At 41.5% G+C, this 17,310-nt stretch overlaps 1 protein-coding gene across 1 annotated transcript in view; it reads right to left on the bottom strand.

Moving 5' to 3' along the window:
• Positions 1-16,693, bottom strand: part of LOC137317559 (mediator of RNA polymerase II transcription subunit 30-like) — a 50,320-nt gene extending 33,627 nt beyond the window's left edge. Inside the window, exons 1-2 of the mRNA XM_067980815.1 lie at positions 16,587-16,693; positions 11,317-11,525 (exon numbers count right to left, since the gene is read on the bottom strand). Of these exons, the coding sequence (XP_067836916.1) occupies positions 11,317-11,487 (171 nt within the window). The 5' untranslated portion in view covers positions 11,488-11,525; positions 16,587-16,693. The remainder of the gene's footprint in view (positions 1-11,316; positions 11,526-16,586) is intronic.
• Between the last annotated feature and the right edge of the window lie 617 nt (positions 16,694-17,310).

Raw genomic sequence — 17,310 nt, 5'->3', positions numbered from 1 at the left:
CGCTCAGTGTTGTTAGCGGCGAAGTAGGGGAGCAAATTCCAGCATTCATAAATGCTGTGAATCTCGGAAATCCGGAACTTGCTCCTACTGGTTCGCTGGCGATGTGACAAATTTGACTTAAACGGTATATTGCTGGCTGCAATCAGGAAAATCATTGAAAAAACGCCAACTTGCTCATCTGCCCAGCTGGAAAGTAACTAATTAAGCCACAAAACAGGTACGTTTAAAAATACAGGTCTAAACTAAGTTTTAACAACTAAAAATTAACTCATTATTCCATATTTTAATAGTTTTTGGTCATTAAAATTTTTTTAAAGTTTTCTTTTTAACTTTTCCCTTCTGTCTGTTCCTTACCCTCTTTTTTTTGCTACCTATAACTGTTTTTACAAAGATTTTAATGTTGTACCTTTCATTTCCTGGTTTTAAAGTTGGAAGCCTGCAGAGACGGTGAATGCAGTTCGTTAAAAAAAATGCTGCAATCAGATTGGTTGAGGGGCGAGATCAATCCTCTCGGTTCTCCCAGGGTCCTAGCTTCGCTTAAACTGACACTGGGCTCTTCTCCACTTCCTATTCGAGGAAGTGCCCGAAGAAAAGTTAGTGGGTTAGTATAAATCTACGGAGCGGTGAGCACTGTTGGTTCGCTGCTCCGATCAATTTCTGCCCCTTTACATTTAATGTGACATAAATAAAACAAAAAATATAAATTAACAACATGACACTTAGTCAGACACCGTTGGTGAATTACAATTGCTTAGCCTTCCTCTTCCTACCGCTTATACGTGGTGCATCCTCTGTGGTTTCAGCAGAGTAGTGGCAGGTTACTCAGGTCCCTGCCCTGACTGCTAAGATGCTTTCGGACTACGACCTCTGGGTTTTGGAACCTGTGAGTCCCCGCCAAAGACTGCTCCATGTGCACCTGTGCAGGGGCAGATTCAGCCATTCGGAGAGGAGGCAGCATTGCGGGTACTGGTTTGGAGGTGGGGGGGGGGGGGGCAACGGGTGAGATGTGGGAGCACTTTGAGTGGAGTCCCCACTTCCATGTCCCCTTTTGCCATCATCCCGCCCCGGGGACAGCGACACATCACTCCTACCACACTGCTGGACAGCAGGCTGGTGAGCAGATGTGCCGCGTTCTAAGGCCACGGCTAAAGTATCTGTCTGCCTGTTTACAGCGGCAGACATGTTGCCATTCAAAGTCCGCACGGCTGTTGTCATGGCCTGAATAGACTCATTAAAGACCCGTGTTTGAAGCTCAATGGAGGATAGCACTCTCTCCATTGCAGACATTCCCGTACTTACCTGCACCACCACTCCAACCAGCGATGGAGTTGGACTCCTCCATCCTCTCCGCTATTGTGGAGAGTGTACGTGGCACATTATCCATTACCTCACAAAGGTGCAGCTGTACCTCTATCATTATCCTTCTCAACGATGGCCCCCAGGGTTCAGCATCTGTGTCCAGCTGAGCAGAGCTTGGAGAGAGTGCACCCTCTGACGCAGACTCTCCACAGCTGTCCCTGCCACTATTGTCTGCTCGTGCTCACTTGTGAGTAGTGAATCACCAGCTAACAACCCAACTAACTGGCTAACAGGACCCACCAAAGTGCCAGTATCTGTGCTGGTGCAAGGCTGCATGACATGTGACGATGCGCCCTCAGAAGGAATGAGATCCTTTGAGGAATCAGTTTCTTCCATCGCTGCTCCTTCCTCTTGAAGGTGTGAAGGCCCTGGGTGACAACAGAAACTGATATTAATTAGTCATCAGAAAAGTGACAATCTTTCCACTGACCATACTGAGGCCCACAACAGTTCAATCATTGATAAAATCAATTCATCATGTGTGTGAAAGATGTTAAAAGTTCTGTCACCAGCCATCTGTGGGTTGCCAGTCTCTCCATCTCTGACTGATAATCATGCAATGGGGTGACTGATCTCTATGGCCTCCTCCTCTGCATCTGTCAACTGGACTATTTGTGATGGTTCACCTCCAGTTCTGCTCCTCTCCCTTGCATTTTGTGCTCTCTTCTCCTACAAGGGGAGAAAGAACAGGCATGTGAGTGACTGAAGGTGACGCATCCCAATGGATGCATTGCTTTCGGTGAGGCTGACAATGAAACAGATGCATCAGAGGGCGACTATCAGACAGATGCATCTCTGCATCAGGATTGGGGTGAGTGGCAGTGGTGGGTGCGCAAATGGGGAGATGAAGAAGTGCACAGAAAGTGAAGTTAAGTTGGTGATGAAACTTAAGTGGGTGTGAGGAGTGATGTGATGGAATAGTCTTGCCAAGACAGACTGAGGGGGAGGGGCGGTGCATTTCACAGGATGTGGGTGAATCACCAAATGTACTCAGTTTTCCTGACCTGGTTAGGTCATTAAACCACTTCCTGCATTAAACCCAAGACCTGGGCACAGTGCTCCTGCTGCTCAGCCCTTCTGCCACCTCCAGCCATGCCTTCTTGTGACAGAAACAGGCTTCTTCCTCCCAACACTAAGCTAAATGACCTCCCTTCTGCTTCTCACTGCAGCCAGCAGTAAATCCAGGGAGACATCAGTAAATCCAGCCACTGCCTTTGCTCTCCTGGACTCCATTTCTCCTTTCTCCTTCAAAATCCATTCTTGGACTGGCCCTTTAAACAGTGGGCTTTAAATCGCATAATTTGGGTGCGCAGTAGGCCTGCTGCGCAGCTTGGAGACGCAAAACCCCGAAGCAAAGATAATTTTTTAAAATTCGTTTATGGGATGTGGGCGTTGCTGGCGAGGCTGGCATTTATTGCCCATCCCTAATTGCCCTTGAGAAGGTGGTGGTGAGTTGCCTTCTTGAACCGCTGCAGTCCGTCTGGTGAAGGTTCTCCAACAGAGTTGTTAGGAAGGGAGTTCCAGGATTTTGACCCAGTGACGATGAAGGAACGGCGATATATTTCCAAGTCGGGATGGTGTGTGACTTGGAGGGGAACGTGCGGGTGGCGTTGTTCCCATGTGCCTGCTGCCCTTGTCCTTCTAGGTGGTAGAGGTCGTGGGTTTGGGAGATGCCGTCGAAGAAGCTTTGGCGAGTTGCTGCAGTGCATCCTGTGGATGGTACACACTGCAGCCACTGTGCGCCGGTGGTGAAGGGAGTGAATGTTTAGGGTGGTGGATGGGGTGTCAATCAAGCGGGCTGCTTTGCCCTAGATGGTGTTGAGCTTCGAGTGTTGTTGGAGCTGCACTCATCCAGGCAAGTGGAGAGTATTCCATCACACTCCTGACTTGTGCCTTGTAGATGGTGGAAAGGCTTTAGGGAGTCAGGTGGTGAGTCACTCGCTGCAGAATACCCAGCCTCTGACCTGCTCTTGTAGCCACATTATATATGGCTGGTCCAGTTAAGTTTCTGGTCAATGGTGACTCCCTATATGTTGATGGTGGGGGATTCGGTGATGGTAATGCTGTTGAATGTCAAGGGGAGGTGGTTAGACTCTCTCTTGTTGGAGATGGTCATTGCCTGGCGCGAATGTTACTTGCCACTTATGAGCCCAAGCCTGGATGTTGTCCAGGTCTTGCTGCATGCGGGCTCGGACTGCTTCATTATCTGAGGGGTTGCGAATGGAACTGAACACTGTGCAATCATCAGCGAACATCCCCATTTCTGACCTTATGATGAAGGGAAGGTCATTGATGAAGCAGCTGAAGATGTTTGGGCCTAGGACACTGCCTTCAGGAACTCCTGCAGCAATGTCCTGGGGCTGAGACGATTGGCCTCCAACAACCACTACCATCTTCCTTTGTGCTAGGTACGACTCCAGCCACTGGAGAGTTTTCCCCGATTCCCTGCAATCGAGTTGCGATTGCAGATTTAAACGTGCACACTTGACTTCCGGGTTCCCCGCAAATCCATCCACCCACTGAGTTCCAGGCTCCAAGTTAAAATCCAGGCCTAAGTTCCCAGTTCTGACTGACGCCATTAAGTCTGTGGCACTGTACCATGCCAATGTTTTCTTGGCACTAATCTATACAGGTGATTGCTTAATGGTGTCTGACTGGACATAATTGCATTTTTTTTTAAGACTTACTGTGCTTAACAATGTTGGTCTGAATGAGTTGGGAACGTGATTCAACCATTCTTTTAAGGCAAATGCAGCATGTCATAGTGTCACATTTTAGTGATGAATATTCTATGCAATGATACAAATGTGCTATCCCAACTTGTATAGGCCTAGTTTTTTTTGATGCAAGCAAGTCAGTGGTCAATGCATACCATATGAATACAGCCCAGCTGTGGCACATGATGATTGTAAAATTCCTATTTTTCGGACTCTGCTCCCTTTGTTTGCTCATTTGCTTGTGCCTGCTCTATTTGCTCTCTCAATAATTTAAGGAATGAATGCCAATGGTGTAAACTATGCACTATTGGTCAATGATGTAAACAGCAAAATTGATCTCAGCTAGGACAATTGTTCTCTCTCTCGTTCCTTCCCTAATCTGCAAATAATCAGCCAGGATGCCCACTACTGACTGTTATCAGTAACCTCTGCTAAAAAGTCTATTGTGTGAGGTACAGCCATCCTGTGGTTGAATAGTCTGCCAAGACCTGCTGTCCAGGCTGACTCATGGAGAAGCCACTTGATTGAGGTACTGCAGGGCAGCTGGCACCTATAGAACCGCATCCTCAACATCCTGTCTTTGAGATACTGAAAACTGTGGCATAAGTGTGCAAAGGCCAAGTATCTTAACTGCCTTAAAAAAATTAGAAAGAAAGGGTGAGAGAAGGCAAGGAGGACAGACAGACAGACACGAAAGAGAAAGAGTTAGAAAGATGGCTTCAAAAATCATTAAAAACATTGTGGAACAGATTCAGCAGTGGATTAAAGCAAATATTAACATGCTGATGATGTGGTTGATAACATTATTCTATTCAAGCATGAATAGTTTGTTTAATGAGGTTGTTACAAATTCAGGTCTTGTCTTAGCTATCTACTCTGGTTCAGTGGCATCAGTCACTCCTGTAAACTGATCCTATGGCCTTTGAAATTCCTAGGGCTGAAGAGGGCATAAGTAGTAGTTATGCCCAGGGAGGGTCCTGGAAAATGAGCCTTTCATGGGCACAAAGGGAGGAATTTCCCAGGGAAGCCCTGGAACTCTTCCTGATATGCCCCATGGTGAGGGGTAGGGGAGGGATGGGGAGAGGGGACGGATGGAAGGTTCACCCATGGCTTCCCCGACCGCAATTCCAAGGTCCCGTTGAAATGTAGTGGCATCCCAATGAAGCCAGGATGGAGCCCATTTTCCATTTAACTGATTTCAGTTTACTGCAAATTAGCAGCATCCTTATTAGTGAATACTTCATTAAGCATTTGGATTATTTTCTCTTCATCTACAATTTCACCACCATTTCTATCCTGCAGAATTCTGACTTTCTCCTCTCTATATTATGGTTATGATAGATAACAGCAGAGAATGTTCAGTACAATATTATCTTTGCAGTCTAATATCCCTTTTAAATCTGTTTTAGCATATTCTTATACTGCGCTCAGTTTTCTATGACCATTTTTCTCTTTAGCCTTTGCACAAGTTGTTTCTCTTTTTTTAATTTCCATTTTAATTATCCTATGAATCCATTTTAAAGACTATATATTTAGTTTTACCTTTTCTTTTCTTGGGTATGTACTAATTTTGCATGTTCAATATTATTTAACTATATGCGTGTTATCAAAAGTTGTGTGTCTGTAGTTGTGTTTGTCACGCAATGAATATCAGTCAATTTTCTTAGGACTTCCCTGGTCCAATCTCTTTCATTGACAGAACAGTCAAGCAATGAAGACTTGAGGTCAATAAATCAATCAGCTGAGAGAGATCACAGACTACACACCAACAAGGAATTTTCAGTGCCATTTTTCCAGGTAGCCGCCACTGGACTATATCTGGCCTGTATTTTCCCTGCCTTCTCCCAGGTGCTTTTGCCCCCTGGGCACCATACCAGAGCCTGGATCGACCCTGGGCTCCATAATTAGGCTCAGGCCATAACCCTGCCTCTGGTAAGCGGTGGAGGCAGGGTCATTGAATATTTTTAAGGCTGAGTTAGATAGATTCCTGATTAACAAGGGAGTCAAAGGTTATAGTAGGTAGATGGGAAAGTAGGGTTGAGGTCACAATCAGATCAGCCATAATCTTATCAAATGGCAGAGCAGTCTCGAGGGGCCGAATGGCCTACTCCTGCTCTTAATTCGTATGTTTTAATGAATGGGGAATCTACCCATAATCTTGTATCATAAAACAAAGAATGTAATTTACATACTAACAAATTAAATTGCATGTGAACAAAATTCCAAGTTTCTTAGCAGTTAAGAACTACACTAAATCCACAGCACTAGGAAAAGTCAGCTGCACATAGAATCTAATCACAACAGTGAACTCAATTGGTGGCTGGTTAATCTCCCTTTATATTGCAGAACACTAACACTAGCGCAATGAACACCAAATTAGACAACTAAATACACAAACTGAAAATGTGAAAATATCACATTGAAAATGGATAAAGAAAAAGGGGTGCTAATAAGCGTTAGACGGGCAAGTAGCTGATATCAGTGGGATGATAAAGACCTTACACAGATCAATTGGTTGGAAAAATTGACATACATTGAAACAGCAGATAATCTAATTTTATGAAAAAGTCCTCCGTGACTTGTAATCTAATTTTACTGATGCAAAAGTGATCACGTGTGGTATCTAGCACAATTGTTTGCTGAAGGACCAAACTGGCATCTGGAATACACTTACTGTACTTAGTGAAAATCCAAAAAGATAAATTTTAAGTTACCAAGCAGCAAACAAAACAAGAAGACTGCTTACTGATGCACAAGGGATGCTCTCTGGATTCCCAGCAACGTTGTTTTCAATAGAAATCCTGACAGCGTGGAGATGAATGTTTTTAACGTTATTGAGGTGACATGTTCAGTGTCTGCAAATGAAAGATTATATAGGCAATTCCCAGGGTGCCCATTTCCAAAGGAATCCAGTGTGCAATCAAAGGAAATTATATGAAGTTTTGTTAAAACTGCGTAAAGCATTAATAGTTATTATTGAAGAAATCAGCCACAGAAGACTGGTGACAGAGGGTTACACATTTAAGCATAAATTTAGCTATAGTTTTAAGCCTCATAAATATAACTGATGTCAACTACTAGGCTATAGAAACAGCAAGGCCCCTCCATCATAAGGCATGTAAATAGAGCAGTGCCCAGGACAAAGGAGCCAGATAACTGATAAGCAAACACCCGCAGAGCAATGTCATGGCACAAGTGTCTTTTTTGATATAAAAAAGTCTTGGGGTTTCAGAAGTTATTTCTTTTTTAATATGTGAAAAAGCTCAGGAACCAAAATGAGTGGCTGGATACCAATTCCAGTGCCATGCTGCTTGACTGTTTATATTACTGCAGCAAGACCCTGGAATATTAACTGTCTAAAGCCCATCGACCTTGAGGAGGTTTTTGTGCCAGTCTCACCCCAGTAGTTTTATAAACAGTAGTTCTATAAACAGTAGTTCCTAATTTTATTCAAGCTGGAACCAATACATAATAATTAATAAAATTGCAATCACTAAAAGGACTCGAGAGAAACATCCACAACGCAGGAAGTGCACCTTAACATAAATGGAACCATTTCTGCAAAGGACTACAGGAAATGTGAATCAAATATACTAAAAATTACAGTATTTGCAAAATTGTTTGCTGTAGTTTGACACACCCTGGTGTCCAAATCTAAAACTACATATAACACTTTTTATAGACTTCTATAGCACACATTACCAGACCTTGCTCAATCCTAGTTAGCTGTACACCATCCTGTCAGCTCTTGGACTTGCGTTCCAATTCTGTGTGCGTATGCGTATAAAGGGTCCACATAAAATGAATTTGGGCATAAAATGCTCTGTAGTTTGGCATTAAAGGATAGATTTTGTGGATTCTCACATAATTAAAATTAATGAGCATAAAATCCTGCAGGGCTCACTGAGCGCAGTGCCCAAATTCCCAATATGCAGTATCTGTGGTCAAAACTCTGTGCTAGGGGTACAAATTCGTAAAAAGTGCCCTTCACTGTCACAAAACTGTCTGGTAACTAGTTGGTGACATGGAGATATGGGGGGCAGTAGAGGATGTTCATCTAAGGTGGAGTTAAAAGTAAAGGGAGCACAATATTTCGATTAATACATACTGTACTAATACTCAGCCCTTTAACTTGCGTGCATAAAATTCATCCGGGGGGGGGGGGGGGGGGGGGGAAGTGACTAAAATGTATGGTTTCTTTTTAATCAAAGCACATAAGCAAATAATGAGAAAAATGCAAGTGTTAATTTTAGATTGCAGTTTGAATCCAGGTATCTGAAAATTGAAAGTTCCCTTGCAGCCATTGTGCAGCATCTCAAACACCAAACACAAGGCAAAAGCAGGATCTGCTGTTGCAGCAATTCTGCACCCAAGGACCAGGAAAGCAGACAAGCCCAGACAACATTTGATTTATTAACTTTCCAGTTTTGGTTTCAGCAATACCACAGTCTGTAATTAATTAGCAAGTGATTGACAGTCAATGAAAACATTAACTGCAAGAGGATAAAAAAAAGGCTGTTAACTTCTGAATAATGGAATCAAACAGTTTTATGAGTTGACAACAGCACTTTACAGAGCAAGGGGACTTTTCATTTTTAGAAAAATGCAAACGAGTTTCACCGAGAACAGAACAAATCTCAGGCCAGAAGGGGATTTTTGGTCTTAAATGCTCGGGCGTTCCATTTGGAAGCATTTGACAACTGAAGGCGTCTAAAAGAATACACAGCTAGTAAATCCAGAGACACTGGCACATAGGTTTGATTACTTCCTTACTTGCAAACTGGGAAACAGACACTAGAGGGAGTTAAAATCACTTATGTCAGATCAACTAACTGTGAAAGTAAGTGGTATTGATGGTGTCAAATCAGAATGGCCACTTTAATACATAGTTAGTTCCATCATAAAGCCCAAAATTCTGTCCTCCTCCATTGCTGTTGCCATTTTAATAAAATCTCTAAGTTAGATCTGTCTACATTTAAAGGATATACCATCAATGAAGGCAGTTTTTTTTTAAAAAAGTAACTGCATAGATCACTAACAAGTGAACAATCCACGTGTCAGAATATCCACAATACTGTAATTGTTTAGATATAATACTTTGCAGTGAATCAAAGCTAGAAACTGTGGATCACAGAGACATGGTAAACAACATGCCTGATTTTGATCTAGATGTTTATCCACACATTTTTTACAAATCATTTGAATTACACTATTGAATTATGGAATTTACAGCACAGAAGGAGGCCATTATGCTGATGCTAGTTCTTCAGCTGAAGCTATCTAATCCTTTTAGATTCTTCTTTTTCAAATATTTATCCAGTTCCTTTTTAAGTGGTTATGGCTTCTACCTCAAAATTATTCTGTGTACAAATAACCCTGTGTGAAAAGATGTCTTCTAATTTCTCCTTTTATTCTTCGAGTGATAATCCCAAGTCTATGCTCATAGTTACAGATTTGTCAACAAGTGAAAACAATCTTTTGCTTTCATAACCTTTTAAAACCTCTTCAGATCCCCTTAATTGCTAGTTACAATATGAACATGAAATCACGCACATTGTATTTATTCTAATTACAAAGTCTTTAAAAATCTATATTTTCACAGTCTAACTTATGGTTGTAAGTTTGTACGAGCATCATTGCTTCAGTATTGTCCGCATTGCTCTGTAATCCACCCTGCAATTTAAACTGAGTGTATTCAAGGAGCAGCAGAAACCAAGGCGCACTATGGAACTGTCACTGCAATACAAATGTGCCATTTAGTTAATAGATGCCTATAGGTTACCTAGATTGTTTGATGATCAGGCAAACAGACCTGTTATTCAATCATTCCAAACACATTCCATGTCTGTCACTCTACTGTACAATTTTAAACATGCACGTTCTACACAGCTTTTGAAAATTATTTCACATCAGTATAGTGTACTCCGCTTGAACCTTAACATATCACAGAATATACAGGGCCAGAAATCGCACAGAGCAGCGAGGCAATGCTCACTGCAGCTCCTGCAAATTTAATTAACGAAAATACTTGCTGCCGGGTCTGTGGCGTCAAATTGCTTGAATTCAAACTTTAAACAAAACATGTGCCATCAACCCAGCGTGAGTTGCTGAGCGTCTGGAAACGTCTGTGAGGAGAATACATGCCCACAAAATCTGTCAGGAAGAGAAGTCATGCCCACAGATTCAGGCTGCACTACTCAAGCCAGCCAGCAGACTTCATTCATTTAAAGTTAGTATTCTGGATGTCATTGTAAATAAAAAATTTTGTTTTTTTTAAATAAAAAAACAAAGAAATAATTGAATTAAATTGAAGAGTCAGAAGGGAAAAATAATTTAAAAATTTTTTTTTTTAATGACCAAAAACTATTAAAATGAGTAATATGAGTCTCCACATTATTAAAAGTTAATTTTTGGTTGTTTGGTAGTCATTAAGGCTAACTTTTAAAATTTAGTTTAGATCTAGTATTTTTAAGTGTACCTGTTTTGTGGTGTAATTAGTTACTTTCCAGCTGGGCAAATAAGCAAGTTTTGCACTTTTTCCATGATTTCTCTGATTGCAGCATGTGATGTCCCTTTAATTCCAAGCTGTCAGTTCGCCACTAGGAGCAAGTTTACGATTTTCGCATTTTACTGCACATGTGCAAACGCGGGAGCTTGCTCCTTCAATTCACCACTAAAAACTGAGACACTGTTGAGATCCTCTGTTATTTCTGGAACGATTTTAGTCCCACAATCCCATGCCATTTACTCATGCCAAAGCTTCTTATTGGGTTTGGAAGGTGATTTTATTACAGAATTTGTGCTTCAACAGTAATAAAACCAATTTGGGAGTAATAGCCTTTTGAAACAAAGGGCACATGAGATTTCTATTCTTGTATTTACCTATGATGTGGAGATGCCGGTGATGGACTGGGGTTGACAAATGTAAAGAATCTTACAACACCAGGTTATCGTCCAACAATTTTATTTGAAAAAAATGAAAAAAAATTGAAAAAGAAATTTTATTTTTTCAAATAAAATTGTTGGACTATAACCTGGTGTTGTAAGATTCTTTGTATTTACCTAATTTGATGACAGTTTCAACATAGATACATGAATCTGTAAGGTCATACTGTTTACTACTTAATCGTGTTATAATGGACACTCCAAGCTTTCTGTAGTGTTTCAGGTCTCTGGTTCCATTCACAGCACCTGCAGTATCAGATCAATGCTGCAACACAAATAAAAGGCAGTCACTGACCTGCATGTTCCTTAGAAGCTGGAAGATCTCCATCGTTCTCGAGACGATGTCTTGCACAGTCTCTTGGCCGATGCGACAGAGGGAAGCTGTATTAACTTCGCGTCCAGCCTGGCCCTGGGGTCCAGAAAATGCTCCAGGCATCCCTGCAGCAGGCACAGGGGGTGTTGCCATGACTCTCTTTCTTCTGACACGTCAATGTTGTGAAAATGCTAGCAGGAAGGATTTTGCACAAATAAGACGACATGAATGTTTCGAAGGATGACAACTTGGTAAAGAAATGAAGATGGTTACATGAATGCATTGCACAAAATTTTCATATCAATTTGTTTAGTGATTGTTAAAGCATAAAAACTTCTTGATCCTGACAGTGGGATTACACCAAGGTTGTCACACACACTGACGATGCCATTAACCAACATAGCAACACTTAGGCAGTTTATAATGTTACCAGAGCCCTGAGAGTGTGCTGTTGCAAAACCCTCCCTTATTATCTATATACACATCCTATTTCATTCCCATTTTTTAACCACACATGGAAGCCATCTGGCTTCTGCCCGAGTGATCAAGGTCTCCGTTATCTGCCTCAATGAACAGCAAATGCATGTGTTTAGTGACACAAATGTTTGTCTGTTGCTGTGCGGTTTATAATGCAAGGATTTAAATATTTCAGATGATGAAAGAAAAGGGAATTTTACTGGGAAACAACCCTCTTTCATACAGCAGTTGCACAATGGGGTTACTATTTTTTAAAATAGTTATTTTTCTTAAATCCTCAAGGTAAAGGTCGTCACTGTTGAGGGGGGGGGGGGTGTGTGTAGGGGAGGTGTTGGGGAGAATGATAGACCATTTTTGGCACCTAGTGTCAGTATAAGTCAGATCAAAGCTGCTTTAACTCTGCCCCAACAATGTGCCTTAACTCCAATCTCAGGTAAAACTTTAATGTAACCTAAATTTTGTGAGATCATTCCATATTCATTTTATTTACACACACACATGCACTCTTACTGTCAAAGAGAGGAGCTTGTACTGTCATTGTAGACAGGATTCAAATCCACTTTTTTTCCCTAAAGGTGAAGGATTTTGGTCTAATCCACCACGTCATGCAGATCCTGATATATTGTACTGATGTGGAGATGCCGGTGATGGACTGGGGTTGACAAATGTAAGGAATCTTACAACACCAGGTTATAGTATAAAACAGTTGGACTATAACCTGGTGTTGTAAGATTCCTTACATTTGATATATTGTTATATATTTGATATAGTAGTTACAGTTTGGTTTTTAAAAATACAGTTTTCCCTTCCAAATGTTACATAGCAATTTCCATAAGCAAACTTCATGATCTGATCATTGTACATTTTTACTTGATCTGCTCTTTCAGAGGCTAACAATTACCACAATTACAGTAAGTTGCCTACTGGAAGTTACACGGACTCGCTGAATGTTTGCAGTCATGTAAGTAGATTGAATACCACCACACAGACTAGAGGTATGAACAGGCTAACCAAACTACATTTAAAAAGCACAAAGCAGCACAGGGACCTAGATTAAGAAGCCAGGCAGTACAACAATCAACTATAAATATACTTTGGCAAGGGGTTAATTAGTCTTCTGAATGTTCTGATGCAGAGTGAAAATAAATTAACAGTTTCTTTTGCTCGGCAAAGTTTCTGCAAGTACTGCTGTAGGCCAAGCCTTTTCCCCCAATCCCTCCTGCAGAATGATTCACTGATGACCACTTCCTCCCTGCTTCGGAGATGAACTCCGTGCAGTAGCCAAGGAACAGCTTTTCAAAAATAAATACAACATATATTTTTTTCTAAGCGTTTCAGTCAAGCTTTGACGATATTAATCATTATAAATACAACCGACAATGAGTTGTGTGATCAGCTGAAAAGTTTTAAAGTTACATCCAGACAAGTAACATTTAATTACAATCTCTTACTAAATTAATATGAATTCCAGTCTACAATATCAACACCAATTTCAGAAAAACTCAGCCACATTTAAACACTTCATGCCTGCAGGCAAAGAAATAGCATCACTGTGATGCCATTCAACAAACACAGCTGCCAACACCTGGATTCATCTATTTGCTTTTCAAACCAATGTTCCACATCACAAATAAAATAAAAATCTAACTGGGCTGAAGTTGCAGACATCTTGAATTTAAAAAGCTAGACACATTTTAAAAATAAGCATTATTTTAAATTTTTGTCAACAGTTAAAACACAATTCTCGACAGCAATCTGTTTAATTCTGGAACACAACAAATTTACCAAGAACACTTATTTAAATATTAAGTGCTACAACAGTTTGCAGTCTGACATAACTGAGTGAGAACAGATGTCTCATGATGATCTTGACTCCAACGGTTGCCAGGAGCACAGAAAACTTGAGCTGACATGCTAATGTGCAAGTTAGAAACTTGTCACAGGCCAATACACGGGCACAGTCTACAAAGACAGGGCTACATGGTTATTCAGTAAAACTGGAATGTCAAAAAAGCACATCACTGCAACATTCAGTGCACAAATGGCACCTTCATATACAGCCTGCGAAGCTGATTCACTGCAAGCACTCTTTTCAGGTTCACTGGTGTTTCCTCACATTGGATTTTACACATAGAAGTTTGGAATTGGTTACTGCTGAAATTATTACAGTTGTAAAAAAAAACTACATTCTTCCAATGTCATGGAGTTCATTTGTCAATGAACAGTTGGACTCTGGGGGCTGCTAATATGTATGCTTGTTCGGCAGCCTCCTCTCTGGTTTGACGTGTAATAATGAGTCAAAAACTGGACTGGTTGTATTTATGACTGGTCAGGTTAATTTTCCAAACCCGACCTTCTGACCATCTGACAAACTGGTCTTTAAAGGCTGGGTTCGGGCAATGAACATTGGAGATTGCAGAACAAAAAAAAACATTTAAGTAGAAAAAGTTTTTTTTTATTAACAGACAGGAAAGTTTAGACAGCATAAAAGTAGTGAAAAAGCCAGGCAGTGGATGAATAGGAAAGAACCATCAGCTCTTTAAATAGGAAGCGCAGAGGGTAAGTTTTGGCCGGGCTCAGAAGTAGCATGTGGAAGAATAATTAGGAGGTTTTTTTTAAAGTCATGAGATAACCCATCGTGTGGGGCACTATAGCATCTTCATTATCTTGTTTTATTACAGGAATACAAATTGTACTCATTGGACTAAGTGAATCCAATCATAACCATTCTCTGTATATTCATGTACTGTGAAATAAAGCAGCTAACGATTTGTATCTGGCCTCCTCTTACCAAAGAGTTTTCTTGGTCCGCCTTCAGAGATTGAAGCACAAGTGCAAAAGAAACGAGTATCCAGTTCAGATCACAAGGGGATACTATTGTTTACACCCCTGGGTCATGCCATTTGTAGAATTAGATTTTGAGCAATATATGCACACCCTAAACAAGACGTTCCGACTGCCTACTAGAGTGGAGTACCGATGCACTCGAGATATAATAAAAGGGAAGACCCTAAACTTGCAACAGTCACGTTCCACACATATCCCAATCACTTATGCCTCTAGCTCACCCCTCTACCAGTGAAACCCTGATACATCTTCATTATCTCAGGGATTGACTCTTCAAATGTTTTCCTTGCCGGCCTTCCCACCTCCATCCTTCACAAACATCAAATGCAGAACTCTGCAAGCAAGTTCTCTGCTGCACATCCAGTGTCTTTCCTCAGGTCCACTGCCTCCCTGTTGCCCAGAAAATCAACTTCAAGATCAATTTCCTGGTTTTCAAATCTCAAATATAGCCTCAGCTCACCCGAATTGAGCTTTCTTCTCCAACCATACATGTCAGGCAGCACCTTCTGTTCCTCTAACTCCAGATTACCCCTCACACCACTCTATAAGGGGCCAAATCTTTTAATTATGTCCCTGTCCTCTGGGATTCTCTTCCAAAACTACCTTGCCCTTTTATCTCTCTCATTGCCTTCAAAAGCCTGCTAAAAACTATCCCCTATTCCTTTACTTCTTGCTTGATGTCCATCTCTCCCCCGTAAAGTCCTCCATGAAATATTCTTTTATGTAAAGAACATTATATCAAAGCCAAAAACTAATACCAATCTTTATCTGTGTTTTAATTATAGCTGTCTTTCCACTGAAACAAACGACAGTATCTCCTCTCAGGTAAAAGGTCTTTAAATGTCAAAAAAACACAAGATAATTGCCTTTCGGCTGTTCACGCACCTGCTTCTAGTAATTCAAAGTGGCACTGGCAGAGGCCTGGAAGCAAGTCATTGCTCCGTCAGCTATAATTAATGTGCAGACTGGGAAATGAAACAACAGAGGGATTTCAGACCCTCAAAAGAAAAGGTGGGAGATAGCAGATGCCAAGTGCATACTTGTTTTGGATGTGCTGTGTATAGAGGAGACACAACAGGCATTCCTCAAGGGGTTTACCATTGCCTGAGAAACCAGGTCAGAAACACACAGCTGCAATTCCTTCAGGCCACCTACACTTAAAATGGTGGCATTGGCAACATAGCTTAATGTTCGTATAAACTGGTAGGGATTATAAGACCATTTTAGCCCTGGTACACATGCCATTCCACTTAAGATTATGGGTTGGTTACCTAATCCTGGGCCTCTGCTAATGCTGCTCCTCAGCCAGTAACTAAAGAGGTAAGAGGTGTGAGCTACCCCCCAGGTGAATTATTAAAAGGGGGGGGGGTAAGGAGTAAAATTCATCTTTTAACAAAAGAATGTCTGTATTCCCTGTGTTTAACAACTCACAAAACTGTGGGAACTTACAGCTTTGAAACAATTTTTATTACAGGGCCGTTAATTATGGAATTTCAACCCCAACAATTCTTCTCATAAGCAAATACCTGACCTCAGCTGCGTACCTTCCACATAATAAGTCAAGACAGGAAACTCACCTGCATGGAGTTAAACCCTTTCACGAGTCTATAATAGTGCAAGAAAAATAATCTTTCGTTTTTAATGTAGCACCAATTTTTTTTTTAAATCCAAACCTTTGGCTGGTTGATAGCAACAGAAGCACAAAGCTAACAAATCCCACCTAACCACACAGCTCCGTTACTTCATAATACTCTCAGAACACAATGTAACTTTTTAAAATAATTAATGTTGGTATCTGTATATAAATGTCACTACTACAGCTCTGGGAAAACAAGCCTTGAGTGCGAAACCCCCAGCATGAAGAAGCAGAGATGCTTCGTTCAAAAGCACCGGCCCGATGTTTAAACGTCACTCGCTTTAATACTCACAACTTAACCTCATGCCAGATAGCGTGAAGGACCCCAAACTGCGACTCATTTAAACCCACTTTAAAAGTGCAAGGAGCCCGCAGCTTGTACACAGCCCGACGCTGCAAAGACCCGGGGCAGCAGCGGCAGCGGCCTCGCGAGAGCTGTTTGATTGACAGGCGCGGAGGAGCGGCTCAGTACAGCGCCGCCTGGAGCGGAGGAACGAGGGAACTCTCTCTCCTTCACACAGATACACACACATAGGCACAGACAGACAGCTCGGGGGGGGAGATGCAACTTAGTGTGTCTCACATTGCAGGCAAAATGGAGAGAGAGAGTTGCAGCTCATGCACATCTGCCACGTTTACCTTCCAAGATCCAATTCTAGGAAGTTTATGTCTGGAGGGATGTTGGGAGTTGCACAACGGAACTCTTGTACAGTACGGAAATAAAAACTGCTGGAAACATTCAGCATCAGTGGAGAGAGAAACAAAAGTCAACTTTTCAGGCCGATCACTTTTTTCGACAGATCTGCTCCCAACACCTACAGCCCTAGGACGAGAGGGGACACAGGCAGATTCCAATTCAGAGTCATGCCAAGACAAGGTCGGCCACTCTCTGTGCTGAGGGAGGAGTTTAAACTTTTTTTTGGAACTGTTGCTCGGTGATGATGAAGGAAACTCGTGAAATATTGGATGCTTTCAGAATTCCAAAAGAGTTCACCATTCTCCATATTACAGACTAT

The sequence above is a fragment of the Heptranchias perlo genome, chromosome 3, assembly GCF_035084215.1.
Source record: "Heptranchias perlo isolate sHepPer1 chromosome 3, sHepPer1.hap1, whole genome shotgun sequence".
In the NCBI taxonomy this organism is placed as follows: Eukaryota; Metazoa; Chordata; class Chondrichthyes; order Hexanchiformes; family Hexanchidae; genus Heptranchias; species Heptranchias perlo.
This window is presented reverse-complemented; position numbering and strand designations above follow the sequence as displayed.